Source organism: Anser anser (genome assembly GCF_964211835.1).
Source record: "Anser anser genome assembly, chromosome: 19".
NCBI lineage: Eukaryota > Metazoa > Chordata > Aves > Anseriformes > Anatidae > Anser > Anser anser.
In genome coordinates, this window is record NC_139740.1 from 5,383,261 (window position 1) to 5,397,117 (window position 13,857).

Below are 13,857 nucleotides of genomic sequence, written 5' to 3' on the forward strand. Positions count from 1 at the left end.
ACAGCTGTTCCTATGGTGAGATAGCAGCGAATAAATCGTGAACTATGAACCCAAACACAAGGTTACTGCACTCTTAACTTTCCTTTCCCTTCTCAGCAAGCCTCAAAAGCACCAAACTCCAAATTGTGGTGCAGGATTCCTGGTACTCCCGAGTATCTCTAGAGTTTAAAAAACACCAGTTTAAAAAGCAGCTCCCAGGAGTTAAAAAGGCACTTGCTTTTGAGACAAAACACAACATCACGCAACGCATAGAAGCTGAAGACAAAGAAAACCAGTTATTTGTGCATGAATATCACCTCGAGGAAGATGTATCAGAATCTCAAGACAGACACGTTACACGAGAGTCTCTGAACAAGAAATAATTAATTCTCTTTTGAGTCTAGTAGTACCCATGTCAAAAAGGAAGGCAAATATGACAGTAAATAATTAAAAGCATTGACAGGTCATGAAACAAATTCTTAAATATTAAAAAAACAGTAGATAGAAAGAAAAAAGCATCTCTCTGAAATTATATCAAAGCCAAGAAAGGTCCACCTTTTGGTGCTCCTCCAGTTACAAAGCTCCTCCTCCAGTTACAACGGCTTCTTTATCCAGACCTTCTTTTGTAGAAAAATACGTGCAAATGTATACTTTTTTTTTCAAGGCTAAGTGTTTTCACCTGAATATTTCCATGGAATTCACAAAAATGCAGCATTCTTTCTATTTTACACAGAAAACAGACACCAAGTTAGCTGCTGAGCCCAAGTCCAAGCTCAGTGAAAACAAGCAGCACCGCCTGCGCTCACACGAGCCTGAACAAGGTGTGCTTCTGGGTGCAATCCCAAAGAGCACATCAGGTGCCGGCAACTGAGCTGTTAAGAGGCTTAAGCACAGAGAGCCTGACCCAATCAAGGTGTCTCCAGGATGCAGATCACAGCAAAGCTCCATGACCTGCTCCATCAGCAGTGTCCTAGGACTCAGGCCCCCACTGCCCAGGTGACTGCAGAAACCCCAACGTGCTATCAAAGGCACTGCCACTTGTTTCAGCTCGTATTTACAGCTTAAAGTGACTGTGGCTACCACGCTTTGTAAGTCCATTCCACCCTGCACGTTACCTGCTCACTAGTTTGTCTCTCCTTTGGGACTTAAGAAGAGCCTAAGAGCAACTTTGCTTCACAGCTGGATTGATTGCAGGAGAGCTGAGAGATCAGCATCAAGCCCCGCAGGAACTCTCACACATGCAGGGAAGCTCAAGTTCAGGCACCTACAACTTCTGGAGCATGAGACACAGCTACCCCACGGTTGAGATTTCCAGTGTGTTTAACAAATGCACGGGAGATATCCTGATTCCAGACGCACTAACCCCCCCGACGCCCCACTCATTCAGAAAACTGCTCTGAGCGTCTCCTCAGACAGACCCGACAAGGTCAGGCAATAAAGCGCCCAAAGAGCCGGGCCCGTAAGGCTGGAGCCCTGCTGGCTCTTCTGGCACTCCAATTACACAGTTCTTCCTGTGTCATTTTCAGTGATCCATGCTCGGTATTATCAAGACAAACATTATTATTGGGAGGCTTAAAACCTCATCAGCTCAATTCTGAACAAACACACTGTGCCCACAGACTCTAATTCACAGACACGGTCCTTCCGTGGCGTCGGTTTTAGCGGCCCAGAGCTCGCGCTGCGGCTGCAGGCACCGCACGCCCTGCCGCTCGCTCGCTCCTGGCAGCGTTTCCGACGGCAGGACATCAGCAGCTCGCAGCAGAGCCGTGGCACTGACCTGATTGATGGAGTTGGCAGCGCAGGAAGCCAGTCCCGTTCCCAGCGAGGCGAGCAGGAAACAAGTCAGGTCAAAAGGGATCGGGGCCATGGCAAACCCAGCGGACGCCGTGCACACAACCAGAGCTGCAACACAAGAGCACAGGTCAAGGAATCAGCAAGAAACCACCTCCTTCATACGTATCGCTAGAGTTAAGGTTTTAAAACCCTGTAAGAACTACAGCGCAGATTAACTTTTTACTGGTTTTTGGACCAAAGTAGCCCCAAGAACAGAGTACAAACAATGCTAACTGCATAACAAAGGCAAAGATGGAAAGGACAACTGCCAGGGATGAGACACCCAGAAGCAACAGAACTTAGGCAGAAGAGGTGAGAATAAAACTTATGGCACTGTATTCTCTATTTTATGGATTGCTACAGGATCAAGCTGCCTCATACAACAGGTACCTGAGATACTTTTTTTCCCCCCTGTAACCCACATGCCATTGCAAAGTCAACCATGGCAGAAAAACAGTTGGGAAAAACCCTGAACCGAGAGAGAGAAATTCTATCAAAATATAGCAGAAACTTCAGCAGGGCAAAAAAACAAAACAAACAAAAATTAAAAAAAAAGAAAAAAAACCAAGGCTACGCAGACAACACCTGGTGAAGCCAGTAACTTCACTGTAAAAGCATCTGCTCGCACTGTTTCCATTTGATATGCCCACTTCAGGCAGAAGGTACAATCACATCACCACATGGACCTCGTAACACTTAATCCACTCAAATTTGGAAGTCTTTAACAAAAATCCATTTCAGTTTTGTCATCCAAAATTATAACTTTAGTATAGTACTGTTAATCACATGCTTAAAAAGAAAGTTACCCTAGTCTCAATCCTAATACTGCAATTACCCAAATAATAGGTTACATGAAACTCGCATTTGTAAAGAATACTTTAAAATAAAAATTTCTTATACTATAAAAGTCAGGACTTATTGAGTTTCTTGCTCATGACCTTGAAACTGACAATTGAAAATTAATAGTTATTAAATAATTTAAAAATGTCTTGTGTGTAATTACATGTTCCAGATCTCAAATTAAAAGTATGCATCAAAGAATCAAAATGTTCTCATCTTCCTGATTGCTACAAAGCCTCCTATGTGTCTAAAGTTAAGTGACAAATAAATAACCTTTGCTGATATATCTGGATTATCTCCTGGGTAGTGTTACTGGAGATGGAAGAACTAAATGTCACGGCAGAGACCTGTCAGCAAGGATGTACATGCAAAGCACTCGTTTCAAGAGCTGTGCCTACGTAAGGACCTTAGGATTTAATTATAAAAAGACAGTGAAGATGACAAGCTGCTCAGCAAAACTTTCTGCTAAGTATTAAATCTGTTGGCTGATGAATATTATTATAATAATGTATTTCACATTGTCATAAACGTAACGTATTTAGCCTCGTTGTGGATTCACAGGGTGCTGCACGGATGGCTGGGGCGCAAGTCTCCGAGAGCACAAGGTTTATATCACGCTAAGCCCACAGCTTCACCTCTCGTGACAGCACCTGGCTCCTTCAGCTGCTTCCAAAACACCTCGAACCTGCACGGAGCCTTACCCTTACCTGCAGAGATGCAAGTACTGATCACTGCTGAAAGACTGGACCCCAGCTATTCAGAACTCAGGGACAGAGCATCCCGGTTTCGAACTTGGATCCTTCTTCATAGAGAATAATCAAGAAATAATTTCAAGATTATAATTTCAAGAAAATATGAAATCCCCTGGTTTACAGCTGATAGAGTTAAAAATACACCCAAAAGAAGACGGTGAAGCAGTGGTGTTTGCATTTCTAAGAATTATTACATTCATCTTTTGGCATAATAAATCACCCTTCCACTTCTAGACAAGAGTTTAATTAAAACTTATCTTAGAGAGCACTTTACGCCAATTTATTATGGGAAAACACCAACTCATTTACTGAAGAAGAAAGGTGGAGCAGATTGGCAAACAGTCTATGTAACCTTACCATCACTCTGACCTCAAAGAAATCCTAAGACAGCATAGCTACAGCACTAATTAAAGTCCCCATTGATTTCTCTGGATTAATTTCAGCTTGTCATTTCAGAGTGACTTAGCAGGATCTCATTAAAAAAAGGCCGTAGTACATCCTCTTACTTATCCAATTGCAACAGGTATTTTGGGTGGCTTGGCAGAGCTCTCAACACAAGGTTTTCCCTGCTTGTCTCATCACCCTGCAATTCAAATGCGACATGTTAAGAGTAAATAGGAAAACGTTCCCTTTGGATTGGGAAGTTTATTTGCTTTTCCTGGGGAAGCAATAATTTACTCTTCTACTTTTTTCACGGAGGAAAAGTATATTTAATTGAAATCACATCAAGGGAATGAGGTCATAGATTGTTTGTTTTTTAATCCCTGCTAGTTTAGTGCTTTTGGGGTCAAATTCACTTCACCTTATTATAGAAAAATGGAATTGATCCTTTCAAGATTTGTTGATGAGAGCTGGCATTATCTTCAAAAAGAAGCCAGGATTTAAACTTATGATCTCAACCTAAACCTAACTTTGTCTTTTAAACATCTTTAGCTTTAACAGAAATTAAGAAGGGACATTTGCCTACAATTTCAATGTCAATGAAAAAGAAAATGCTAATGCACTCGTGTGGGGAAAAAAAAAAGTGAATAATGTTATTTCCAGCACAAGAACATGTTCGAAAGGACTACAGTGCATAGTATGCTTTGCATTCCTGTTTGACTTCATTGTAATCTACCTTTATAAATCTTTGGATTTGTACCGTGCAAATCACCACACTATATTTTGTTTAGCTCCTATTAGAAAGTAGCCAAGCCAAAGTCGAGGGGAAGAAACCCAAAGCAAACCACTTCAGCTTTAGACTTCCTTTCTGTTCCCGTACTGATTGTGTATCAGTACATATGGAAGAACAAAAGCAATTGTATTCCTATTTTAATTTAAGAAGCTATTTTACCGTTTTATTACAAGTGTTTTTGTACTCCTTTAAAGGAAACTGGTTTTCCAAGAGCTGATGGAACTTCTCCTCCTGAGTTTTCACTCTTTGCTTTCTGAAAAGACAAATACAGCCTCAACATTGGTGCTGTGGGTCTGACAAAGGTTTTCTTCGTAAACTTAGATTTTTCTGGGGTAGGTGCATCTCAGTTTTGTTGTAGATTCTAACCTGCACACTGAAGACGGCCAAACTCCTGAAGCAACTTTAAATTTGGGACAGTAATTTGAAGCAAGTCTTCATGTAATCTCATATAAAATTCAAGTGCAGTAACACAAACAGAGCAAACAGCAATAATCTCTTCTACTGTTGAAGAATTTTAAAATGCTTTGCAAAAAATAAACTGTAATAATAGTTTGTTTTTCTTTCATTAGTTTTCTTTGTAGCATGGAAAACAAATTGCTAGCAAACTATCACTATGAAGCTTTGTCTCTTTGATAGGATAATAGTTACTGATTTAATAACCACAAAATGAGAACTACTTTGACAGACCTATAAAATATATTTAGGACTGGAGAATGCGTGTAGACTAGTAACAATCTATACAAGGAACACTGATAAATCTTTGTCAAAGTTTCTGGCTATATTAAAGCCACAATTTAAAAGAATAAATTCTGCTCTCAGTTGAAGTGGAAATGTACTGGAACTCCAAGCAAATGGATTTTTTTTTTCCACTAGAGCAGCTGTTAGCAGATTTTTGCCCATGCACACACAAGCACCTTATTTAGTGATTGATGCCACGTTACTTAGCAGTTCAGCAACACTCAGAGTCATTATGCAAAGCTGGATAACCATCATCTTCATTTCGCAATGGATGCAGGGATGAGGCAGGGTGTTAACGATCACACTGCAAGCCAGTAGCAAATGTCTCACGCTTCTCATTTCCACTTCAATACGTCTGTGCTAGATGATCACCAGCGCACAGACAAATTCAGACGTAAGCAATACATCTGATGAACTTGGGTTGTTTTTTTCTAGTAAAGAAAATGGGATTATTTTCTTAAAACTGTGCATAAGAAAAAATGCCCTATTTTTAGTCTCCAAACCTGAAAATGGTCATAAATATTATTTGTCCATTTTTCAAGATTTAAATATAGCTCAGTACGTCCATGATGTAGAAGCTATACGTATTTTTGCAGCATGCAGTCTCTGCTCCTAGGATGCTGTCTGACATTGTCTAGCCACATCGGAGAGCGGTTCCGACTTGGAAAGGATTTCAGGCGATCACCTAGTCCAACCCCTTGCTGAAACGAAGGTCAGTGCTGAATTCAGGCCAGGTCCCTTGGGGCTTTTTCATCTCCAGGGACAGAAATTTCACATCATGTCTGTACAACCTGCTCCAAAGTTTGACTGTCCTCATTGCAAAACCGCTTTTCCCTTATGTCAAGTCAGAACCTCCCCTGATACAATTTATGAAACATTTTTCTCTACGCCAAGACTCACAGCATATTTTAAAAAAATGAGGACAATCCTCTTTTCTTCCAATCCTCTTTTTAAAAGAATTTTGGCATCTGACTGGAGAATGTCCAAATCTTTCTCCCTGTGGAAGAAGCTACTAATGATCAGATAGCAGCAGAATGACACAAAAATCTTTACCTTAAAAACAAACATCAAATAAATGCACGGGCCTCCTCAGAGAGCTGATTCCACCAGTCCTGGGATTCAGCCTGTAACCTGCACAACACTTTGGCGAGGAAAAAGCATGAAAAAAAAAATAGGTTTGATTCTGATCTGACCATGGTAAATCCTGGAATGACTCTATTGAAGATGACAAATGACTCCAGATTTACTGAGGTATAAACACCCCAGGCTGGCCTATTTTAGCTCCCTCCTAAGGCTGATCACGACAAGAGCAGAGAGAATTTACTCCCGACTATTCTCACATAACATTAACAGGATTCTGGGCTGAACTCTGAGAGCTAGATATAACCAAACAACGTCTCACATCCAAATGAGAGATCCACAGAAAAACAAACTTTGGAGAAAGTTTCCAGATTTCGTAGTGCTTAGAGAAACAGCAATACACTTAAATCGAAGCAACGGGGGTTTTTGTTATATCCACCGTGAAGCTTTTCAGCAGAGAGGACAGTAACACGCTGCAGCAGGTTGCACGGGGAAGCTGTACATTCTCTGCCCTCGGATGGTTTTTAGAACGAACAGAGCACCATGAAGTCAGGGATGATATACCTAAGGTTGGTCCTGCCTAGGGGAAAAATAGATTAGACGACCTTCTGAAGTGTCACCTTGAGGTCCCTGCGATTCTGTGGATGCTGCACACACGGAACCAAAGCAAGCCACCCAGCAGAGAAGTCTCTCCAATGAGATCTGAAACAGGGCTTCAGTAATCAGAACAGAAAATAACGTTCATCATGCTTTAGCAGATTAACTGTTGAACTGTATTTTGGAAAAATACTACCAAAACTCTAAAGCAGCTTCAAAGATTTGGAAGTTACAAGTGCTTTGCAATGAGATGATGTAAAAGAATATAAAGATTTTGGGTGAAAGACTGCAACTTTGCACAGGATCTCTGGGTAAACAGCAATCAAATGAGCAACCATGTATAAACAAGAATCATTAGATGCAAATTAATGTGTTTATGAAGACAACTGAAAATGTTCACTGTAGTATACTAAAATACAGGACAAAGGAGACAGGGAAATGCCCACAACATGTGGACATTAATGTGCCTTTCTTCAAGAAACTGAAGGTTTCTATTATAGTAGCCAGAAGGAGAAACAAGAGTCAGGATTCAACTCTTACAGGCACAGCAGAGAGAGAAAAGCTAAAGACGCCGTCCCTTCCTCAGTGAGCTTGCAATTTACATTAGGAAAACTACAGCAGTTCAGAAATTAGCAATTAAGTTTACACCTTACTCATGTTTACACATCCGCTTCCCAGACGTGTGCTACGTAACGTGCTGTGCCTCTGGCTGCTCACTGTCACCACAAGGTATGCACAAGGCATCCCTTAGTGCAGGAGCAGCAATGACTTCATGTTCACAAACCGTAGCAAAGTCGCTAAGGAGAACACCCAGCACTTCGCACACTGTGCCTTCGCTGCGCTTCCCCCAAACCAAAACCTGGCATTTCTTTCTTGTGTTTTTCCACACAGCTCATCTTAGTTTTCATCTGTGATCGCTGGCAAAAGCATGAAGTTTAAGAAGATGAGACCGCCTGATATTCTTAACAATGTGTACGCATTATAAATTACTAGGATTTCCTCCTATCACCATACCTCACAATTCCTTTTCCTATTTTCAACTACACATGAACTTTGGGATAAAGTTGAAGACAATGACATTTATAATTCTGAAGACTTATCAGGCAGATGCATTAGCTTTCCAAGTGCCAGGATGGTAAGATGCAGCTGTTCAGGCAGCAGCCAACAGAGAAAGGGAAGGATGGAAATCGAACCCGAAAAGGTGGATTATGCAACAAGTAATTAAAAATTCCCTAATCGCTTTTTATGGCAAAAGAATATAAACAGTTCTTTTTTTCCCTCTTCTGTTGGAAAGTCAGAGTTTCTCATGGCAGACTCATAAGAGCTATAGTTTACACGAAGCAGGAGGGTATGGTAATGGCTAAACTCATTTCCTTTCAAAGGTGAATTGCAGTTCAGAACACAAACAAACATCTCTTTACTTCAGCAGCGGGAAGAGAAGAGGGCATAAGGAAGTCTCATTTTAGCATAATGCACAGTTTGTTTTTTTGTTATTTTATACCCTAAAAAGTATAAATAAAGAGCCTGCCAAAATAAACACATAGGATATGAGATCTATCAGAACTTCATGGGTGGAAGGAATTGAGTTGCATGTCATTTGTAGAATAAAAGTGACTTTAGAGAATCTATTTTTTCTTCAGTAAAATAAATAAATAAATCAAAGAACTACACCACCATACTCTTTACAGAATTTGTATTTTTCCACATGATCGCACAGCTTGGAAAAAGAGCTCAATCTACCTCCTTGCTCTGCACGCTGCACCGAGTATTTTTCCTGCTCGCCTCCTACACTGTCCTTTGACCAAAAAGACCAGCAACAGAGCTCCCTCCTGCAAACCTCTCTTCATCCAAAATCCAACTCGTGCTTTTGTATTTTCTCATTTCAATACAATCTCCCTGCCAAATACACAAAGATCGCACCAAGAAGAGGGATTCACTTTTTTCTATATCTCTACACCTTCTCAACAGACACAAAGTTTATCACCTTGGCTCAAGAACAGCACATCTGAAAACGCACGCTTGTACAAAACAGGCAGTCTTCAACCAAATGAAATTCCGCAACCTTTGCCTTCTACAGCTTTCAGGTAACATTATGCTTTAAAAACAGTGGTACTTTCTTGCCTGCAATGTTGTTTTTTCCATTTTAGCAAGAGCTACTAGAAGCAGTTCAGAATTTTGGCACCAACAGTGAGGCCACACGAAGAAAATAACACACACAATTATTTTCCCCTGAAAGAGATACTCTTCCATCTTGGTGAAGTTCTTCAAACTCCTGTTTTGAGAAGCAACAATAATGGTCAGATGTGGTACTGAGCTTACCCATAAGGACTATCAGCAAATTTAACACATTTAAAGTGTTTTAAACAAGAGCTGATTCTCTCCCCTTCTCCATCTCTCTCTTCCCCCTCATCCCATTTAAACTGATCACTTAATCACAGAACTTTAACTTTTTATTTCTGGATCTATTGAGTTTTTTTAATTTAATTCTATTTCAATAACCAGCATAGGCTTCAAGCTCACATAAAAGAGCCAATTAAATAAAATCACCTAGTTGAAAATATGCCAAAAGAGTTAATTGTTCATATAGCACTTAGACATTATCTGTGGTGAGCACTAGAGAAACAAAATACTGCTAAAAACTTAACAGCATGAGGAGGAAAACCAGATCAGCTCCACACAAAGAGAAGAGGCAATAATTTAGGTTGTATGCGTCACAAAGCTGTTGCAAACTTGGAAGTGCAATAATCCTGATAACTTATAAATGTGCCAGTAAGAGTTCTGTATGCCTAAATTTGAAATTACCAAGGCTAATAAATCATTAAAGTATCAAAAAAACATGTTTTTTCTTCCATCAAGTCTACTAACTCAACTCTTTAGCAGCAGAAAATAAATAAATCTTGAGTTTTTTTTAAAATATCAAGGAGGAACATTTGGACATACAGACAAGATTGGTTTTGCCAAGTCCAAAACATGAGATGTCTCACCAACACTGAGAACTAGAAGGCTTGTTTATTTAAGAAAAAAATAAATGACCATTGTACACTGTATGTGGCCAGTACAATTCTTCCATGGAAAACAAAGAGGGAAAACAAGACAAAAGTTTCAGAAAACAAACTGAATTCGGGATTTTTATTGTAACAAGTTGTTATAGCATGGAATAACAGTTTTATTACTGTTTTTCTTTTTTTTAAACCAGAAAAATTCACCCACTGGAGAGAGCACCACAGTAGGGACTTCAAATTATTGTACTTCTGTTCTTGGCCCTGATACTGACAAAATCTAAGTCTTCGGTCAGATCATTACAGCTTCTTTAGACATAAAGCATACTTAACACTCCTGCTTGGCAAAGAAGCAATTTCTAGTTGTTATGTATTACTATTAGAATACAGGAAATGTAGTTGGGCTGCAAAGTAATTGCTTAAACTGCTGGTTGGAAGGTACAGCTCGGTTAACAACTACAAAAGTAAACTATACCTCATTTCAGAAACTTTAATTGGTCATACCTAAAACTTTTCCATCATAAACTTTGAAATTATTCTGATTATCTTTTGTTGGTTCTCTTAATATGAATTTGAAAAGAAGTAGTGTTAAAATGAAAGGTAAATAAGACAGAATGTTGGTAAACTTAAGCAAAAAGGTTTTAACTTAATGCAAGGTTTATAAAATCTCTTCCTATTCCTGTTTTACCTCAAAGTATTTTTTTTGTACAAACTCTTGCTTAGGATCCCCAAAAGCTAACTGACAATATGGTGCAAGCAATGATGATTCTAAACAAATTTAATAGGCGAAGAAATAACTTTTATAAAACTATTTTTTTCCAGCACACGTTTGATGGAATTGACCCAGGCACTTTGTGCCACTGAAGTGGGAATTATCACACAAAAACCTGTCTGTACCAATAGCACGTTAGAGAACTCTAATATCAAACAGAATACACATAAGTGAAAAAACAACCAGTAATACCTGTAAGCTTAATTTTGGACAAACGTGCCAAAATTCCTGGCAAATCATCCAGCCGTAGCTTCATTTCTTTCCATTGTCTTTCTTCTTTGGATTCTGCTCTTAGCGGTGTGGCTGAGCCTCCAATTTCTGCAGCTAACTTCATTTCTCTCAGCTCATTTCTGTTTGATGTCTTAGACAAAGGTTGATGAACAGGTGAAATTGGTATAATCTTGTGTATAACTTTCTTTTCTTGATCCAATTGTTGACTCTCACGAAAAGGAGATGCAACTGAATCTGACTTAGGTTTTGCTCGTTGGCTGAGGTCTTTGTTGTACTGTGTTACATACTAAATAGAATGATAAATTTTAAGATGATTAGCTAAGAAGATGTATTCATCCCTTTTATGTTGTTATTAATGCCAAAATTATTGCTACATTATTCTTATCAGGTTTACTTCCTATAGTGACACGACTGAGTTAGTCTTCTTTCACTTACTTCATGCACAAAAGGTTTCTGAAGTTGGTCAACATACAACAAAGGCAGTTTTCCATTTCACAACTGCCTCAATGGCATTTACTTAACCTTGAAGAACTGTTTCTGAACAAAATACAACTTCCCTTGTAGTTTTGACAGCAAACCTTACTTAATTCAGCTTCAAAACTACCAGGCAATATCACTTAATTTATAAGTGATTAATTCAACCATAAACAAACAGGTACGCATAGGTCCATAACAACTCCAATCTCTAAAAACAGGAACTCAACTTTTTGCATCTTTATAAGATATGAGTGATTTTCGTACTAGCACTTTAATGAATAATAAATGCAAAGGTAATTTAATTTCATGTTTCCCAGCAGGAGATGAGCACTCCACTTCAAAGGCACGGAAAGCTCTGTCTGGAAGAGGACACGCCGCGGCACAAGGCATTATCTGTGCTGCAGTGGCCTTCCTCCAGCCTCAACTGTTTCAGGTCCCATGTGCTTAACTCTGATGCGACGCACAAAAGGAGATGCTTGGAATTGCCTGAGCTTGCCGGATAGGAAATTTTGTTTTTTCAACCAATCTCCAATTTGGCTCGCCACACGAGACAAAGTTAATTAAGGAACGAGAAACATGGGACAACCACACTCCTTGACTTACCATTCGTTTGAGAAAGTTAAAGTACTGAAACGTGATCAATTTGTCATTGGCTACTCGGCACAGATGCACAAACTGGCATGGTACTTGCCGTATTCCTGTTTTCTTCAAGTGCCAAATAAATAAACCTATTTAAAGAAAAAAGGAGAACATTAGGTTCCAGCTCTGCCCCCGGATTCACCTGTAATTCGGCCTACAACATCTGTTGTCTGCTGGGACGTGACACCACCACAAATGGGAACCTGGACGGGGGGAGACACATTTGTGGAGTCCTATTGAATAAACCGAAAGTGCAGATTGCTCTAATGGTTTGGAGTTTTTCTTCCTAATTTCCCAGCTCCCTAAAAACATGCTTTTTTAAGCTTGTCTTCCTCCTCCACGAGCCCACAGCTTTCTCAAGTAAGAGCATCTCGGCCACACAGCATAAGCAGCGCTTAAAGGAAGCAGCTGCCACAGGGCTGCAAGATCACACCAAGGCCACCCGTGCCTGACATAACATCTATGCTCCTTTATTTTACTTTAAGAGGAAAACACCGCTACAAACCAACGACCCCACAACGCTACACGACCCTGAAGGGCACCCTCAGCCCCAGCACGCCCCGCGGGGACACCCCTCACAGGAGCCGGCCATGCCCGGGGACACCCGGCGTGCGCTCCCCACACTGCTCCCCGACAAAACCGACCGGCCCCGCTGCCCCCAGGGCTGCCCCAGCGACGGCCCGGCCCGGCCTGGCCCGCGGTACCTGCCAGCGCCCGGGGCGGGCTGCAGCGGCGGGCGGCGCTCATGGCGCCGCGCTGCTCCCGCCGCCCTCTCCCCTCAGCGCCTGGGCGCCGCCATCTTGCGCGGCCCGACCTCGGGACGCCATCCGGGTCGGCGCTTCCGCCGGCGGCTGAGGGGAGCCCGGCCCCGGGGACGGGAGGGGACGGAGGGGACACGGGGACTGCGCGTTCGTACCCCGCGGCTGCCGAGAAGCAGCTCAGACCCTTGCAGGGGTACACAATACTCTTGTTTCTGGCGCTGGTTATTAAAATTTGCTTTTTTTGTCTGCATCGCAGCGTTTTTATTAAAAATCGCGGGCTTAGCGCAGTGGCTGTTACAGGAGGAGGGTGCCGTGGGGTTCGGGGAGGGGTCACAAAATGCTTTTGAAACAACCGAGTGAGGGCTAAGAAAAAAGGTAAATGAGGCAACCAGGTCGGTGAGGACACGGAGTCTCATTCCCCAAACTACATGAGTATTAAAGATCTCAAGGCTTGGTTAAAAACAAACAACAAAAACACTTGTATTCACCTGCCAAAGTCACTTGGAAATTGGAATTAGTTTTCTAAACCGCTTGGTTTCAGTTACACGCTGCAGGAGGTCGGATTTAGAAGATGGATGCTGCCCAGAGAGGTCCTCACTGAAGGCTCATCCTGCCTTGCACCAGTGCTGGTGCTCGCTGGATCCATCTCCAAGCAGATTCAGCTTGCTAACCTGAAGGGAAAATGTACTTATTTTACTGGGTTAACTGTCTGAACCCACCCCGTGCAGGGTCGGATAGGCTGAAAGCTGGTACGAGGCACGGAGGAGGGGGCCTCCGCTGTGCTCTGACCAGAAAGGCAGGGGAATGGTTAGGACTGCTCAAGCTGTAAAGCGTAATTGCACCCCCAGGCACCTTTAAAATGTTTTCTCTTAAGAGTTTAAGTTCAGGAGATGTAGGCTATAAGTCACTTAAATGCTTTAGAAAATCATTCTCAATATTTTAACATGGAAATCTGCCTCAGACCCATCTTCCTCCCGGGCTTTCA

General features: G+C 41.3%; 1 protein-coding gene across 2 annotated transcripts in view; it reads right to left on the reverse strand.

Moving 5' to 3' along the window:
- Positions 1-12,971, reverse strand: part of COX10 (cytochrome c oxidase assembly factor heme A:farnesyltransferase COX10) — a 102,177-nt gene extending 89,206 nt beyond the window's left edge. For both annotated transcript variants that reach the window (XM_083805211.1, XM_083805210.1), the window contains exons 1-4: positions 12,816-12,971; positions 12,076-12,200; positions 10,957-11,281; positions 1,757-1,881 (exon numbers count right to left, since the gene is read on the reverse strand). In XM_083805211.1, coding sequence (XP_083661337.1) covers positions 1,757-1,881; positions 10,957-11,281; positions 12,076-12,200; positions 12,816-12,858 — 618 coding nt within the window. In that variant the 5' untranslated portion in view covers positions 12,859-12,971. The remainder of the gene's footprint in view (positions 1-1,756; positions 1,882-10,956; positions 11,282-12,075; positions 12,201-12,815) is intronic.
- Positions 12,972-13,857: the final 886 nt, after the last annotated feature.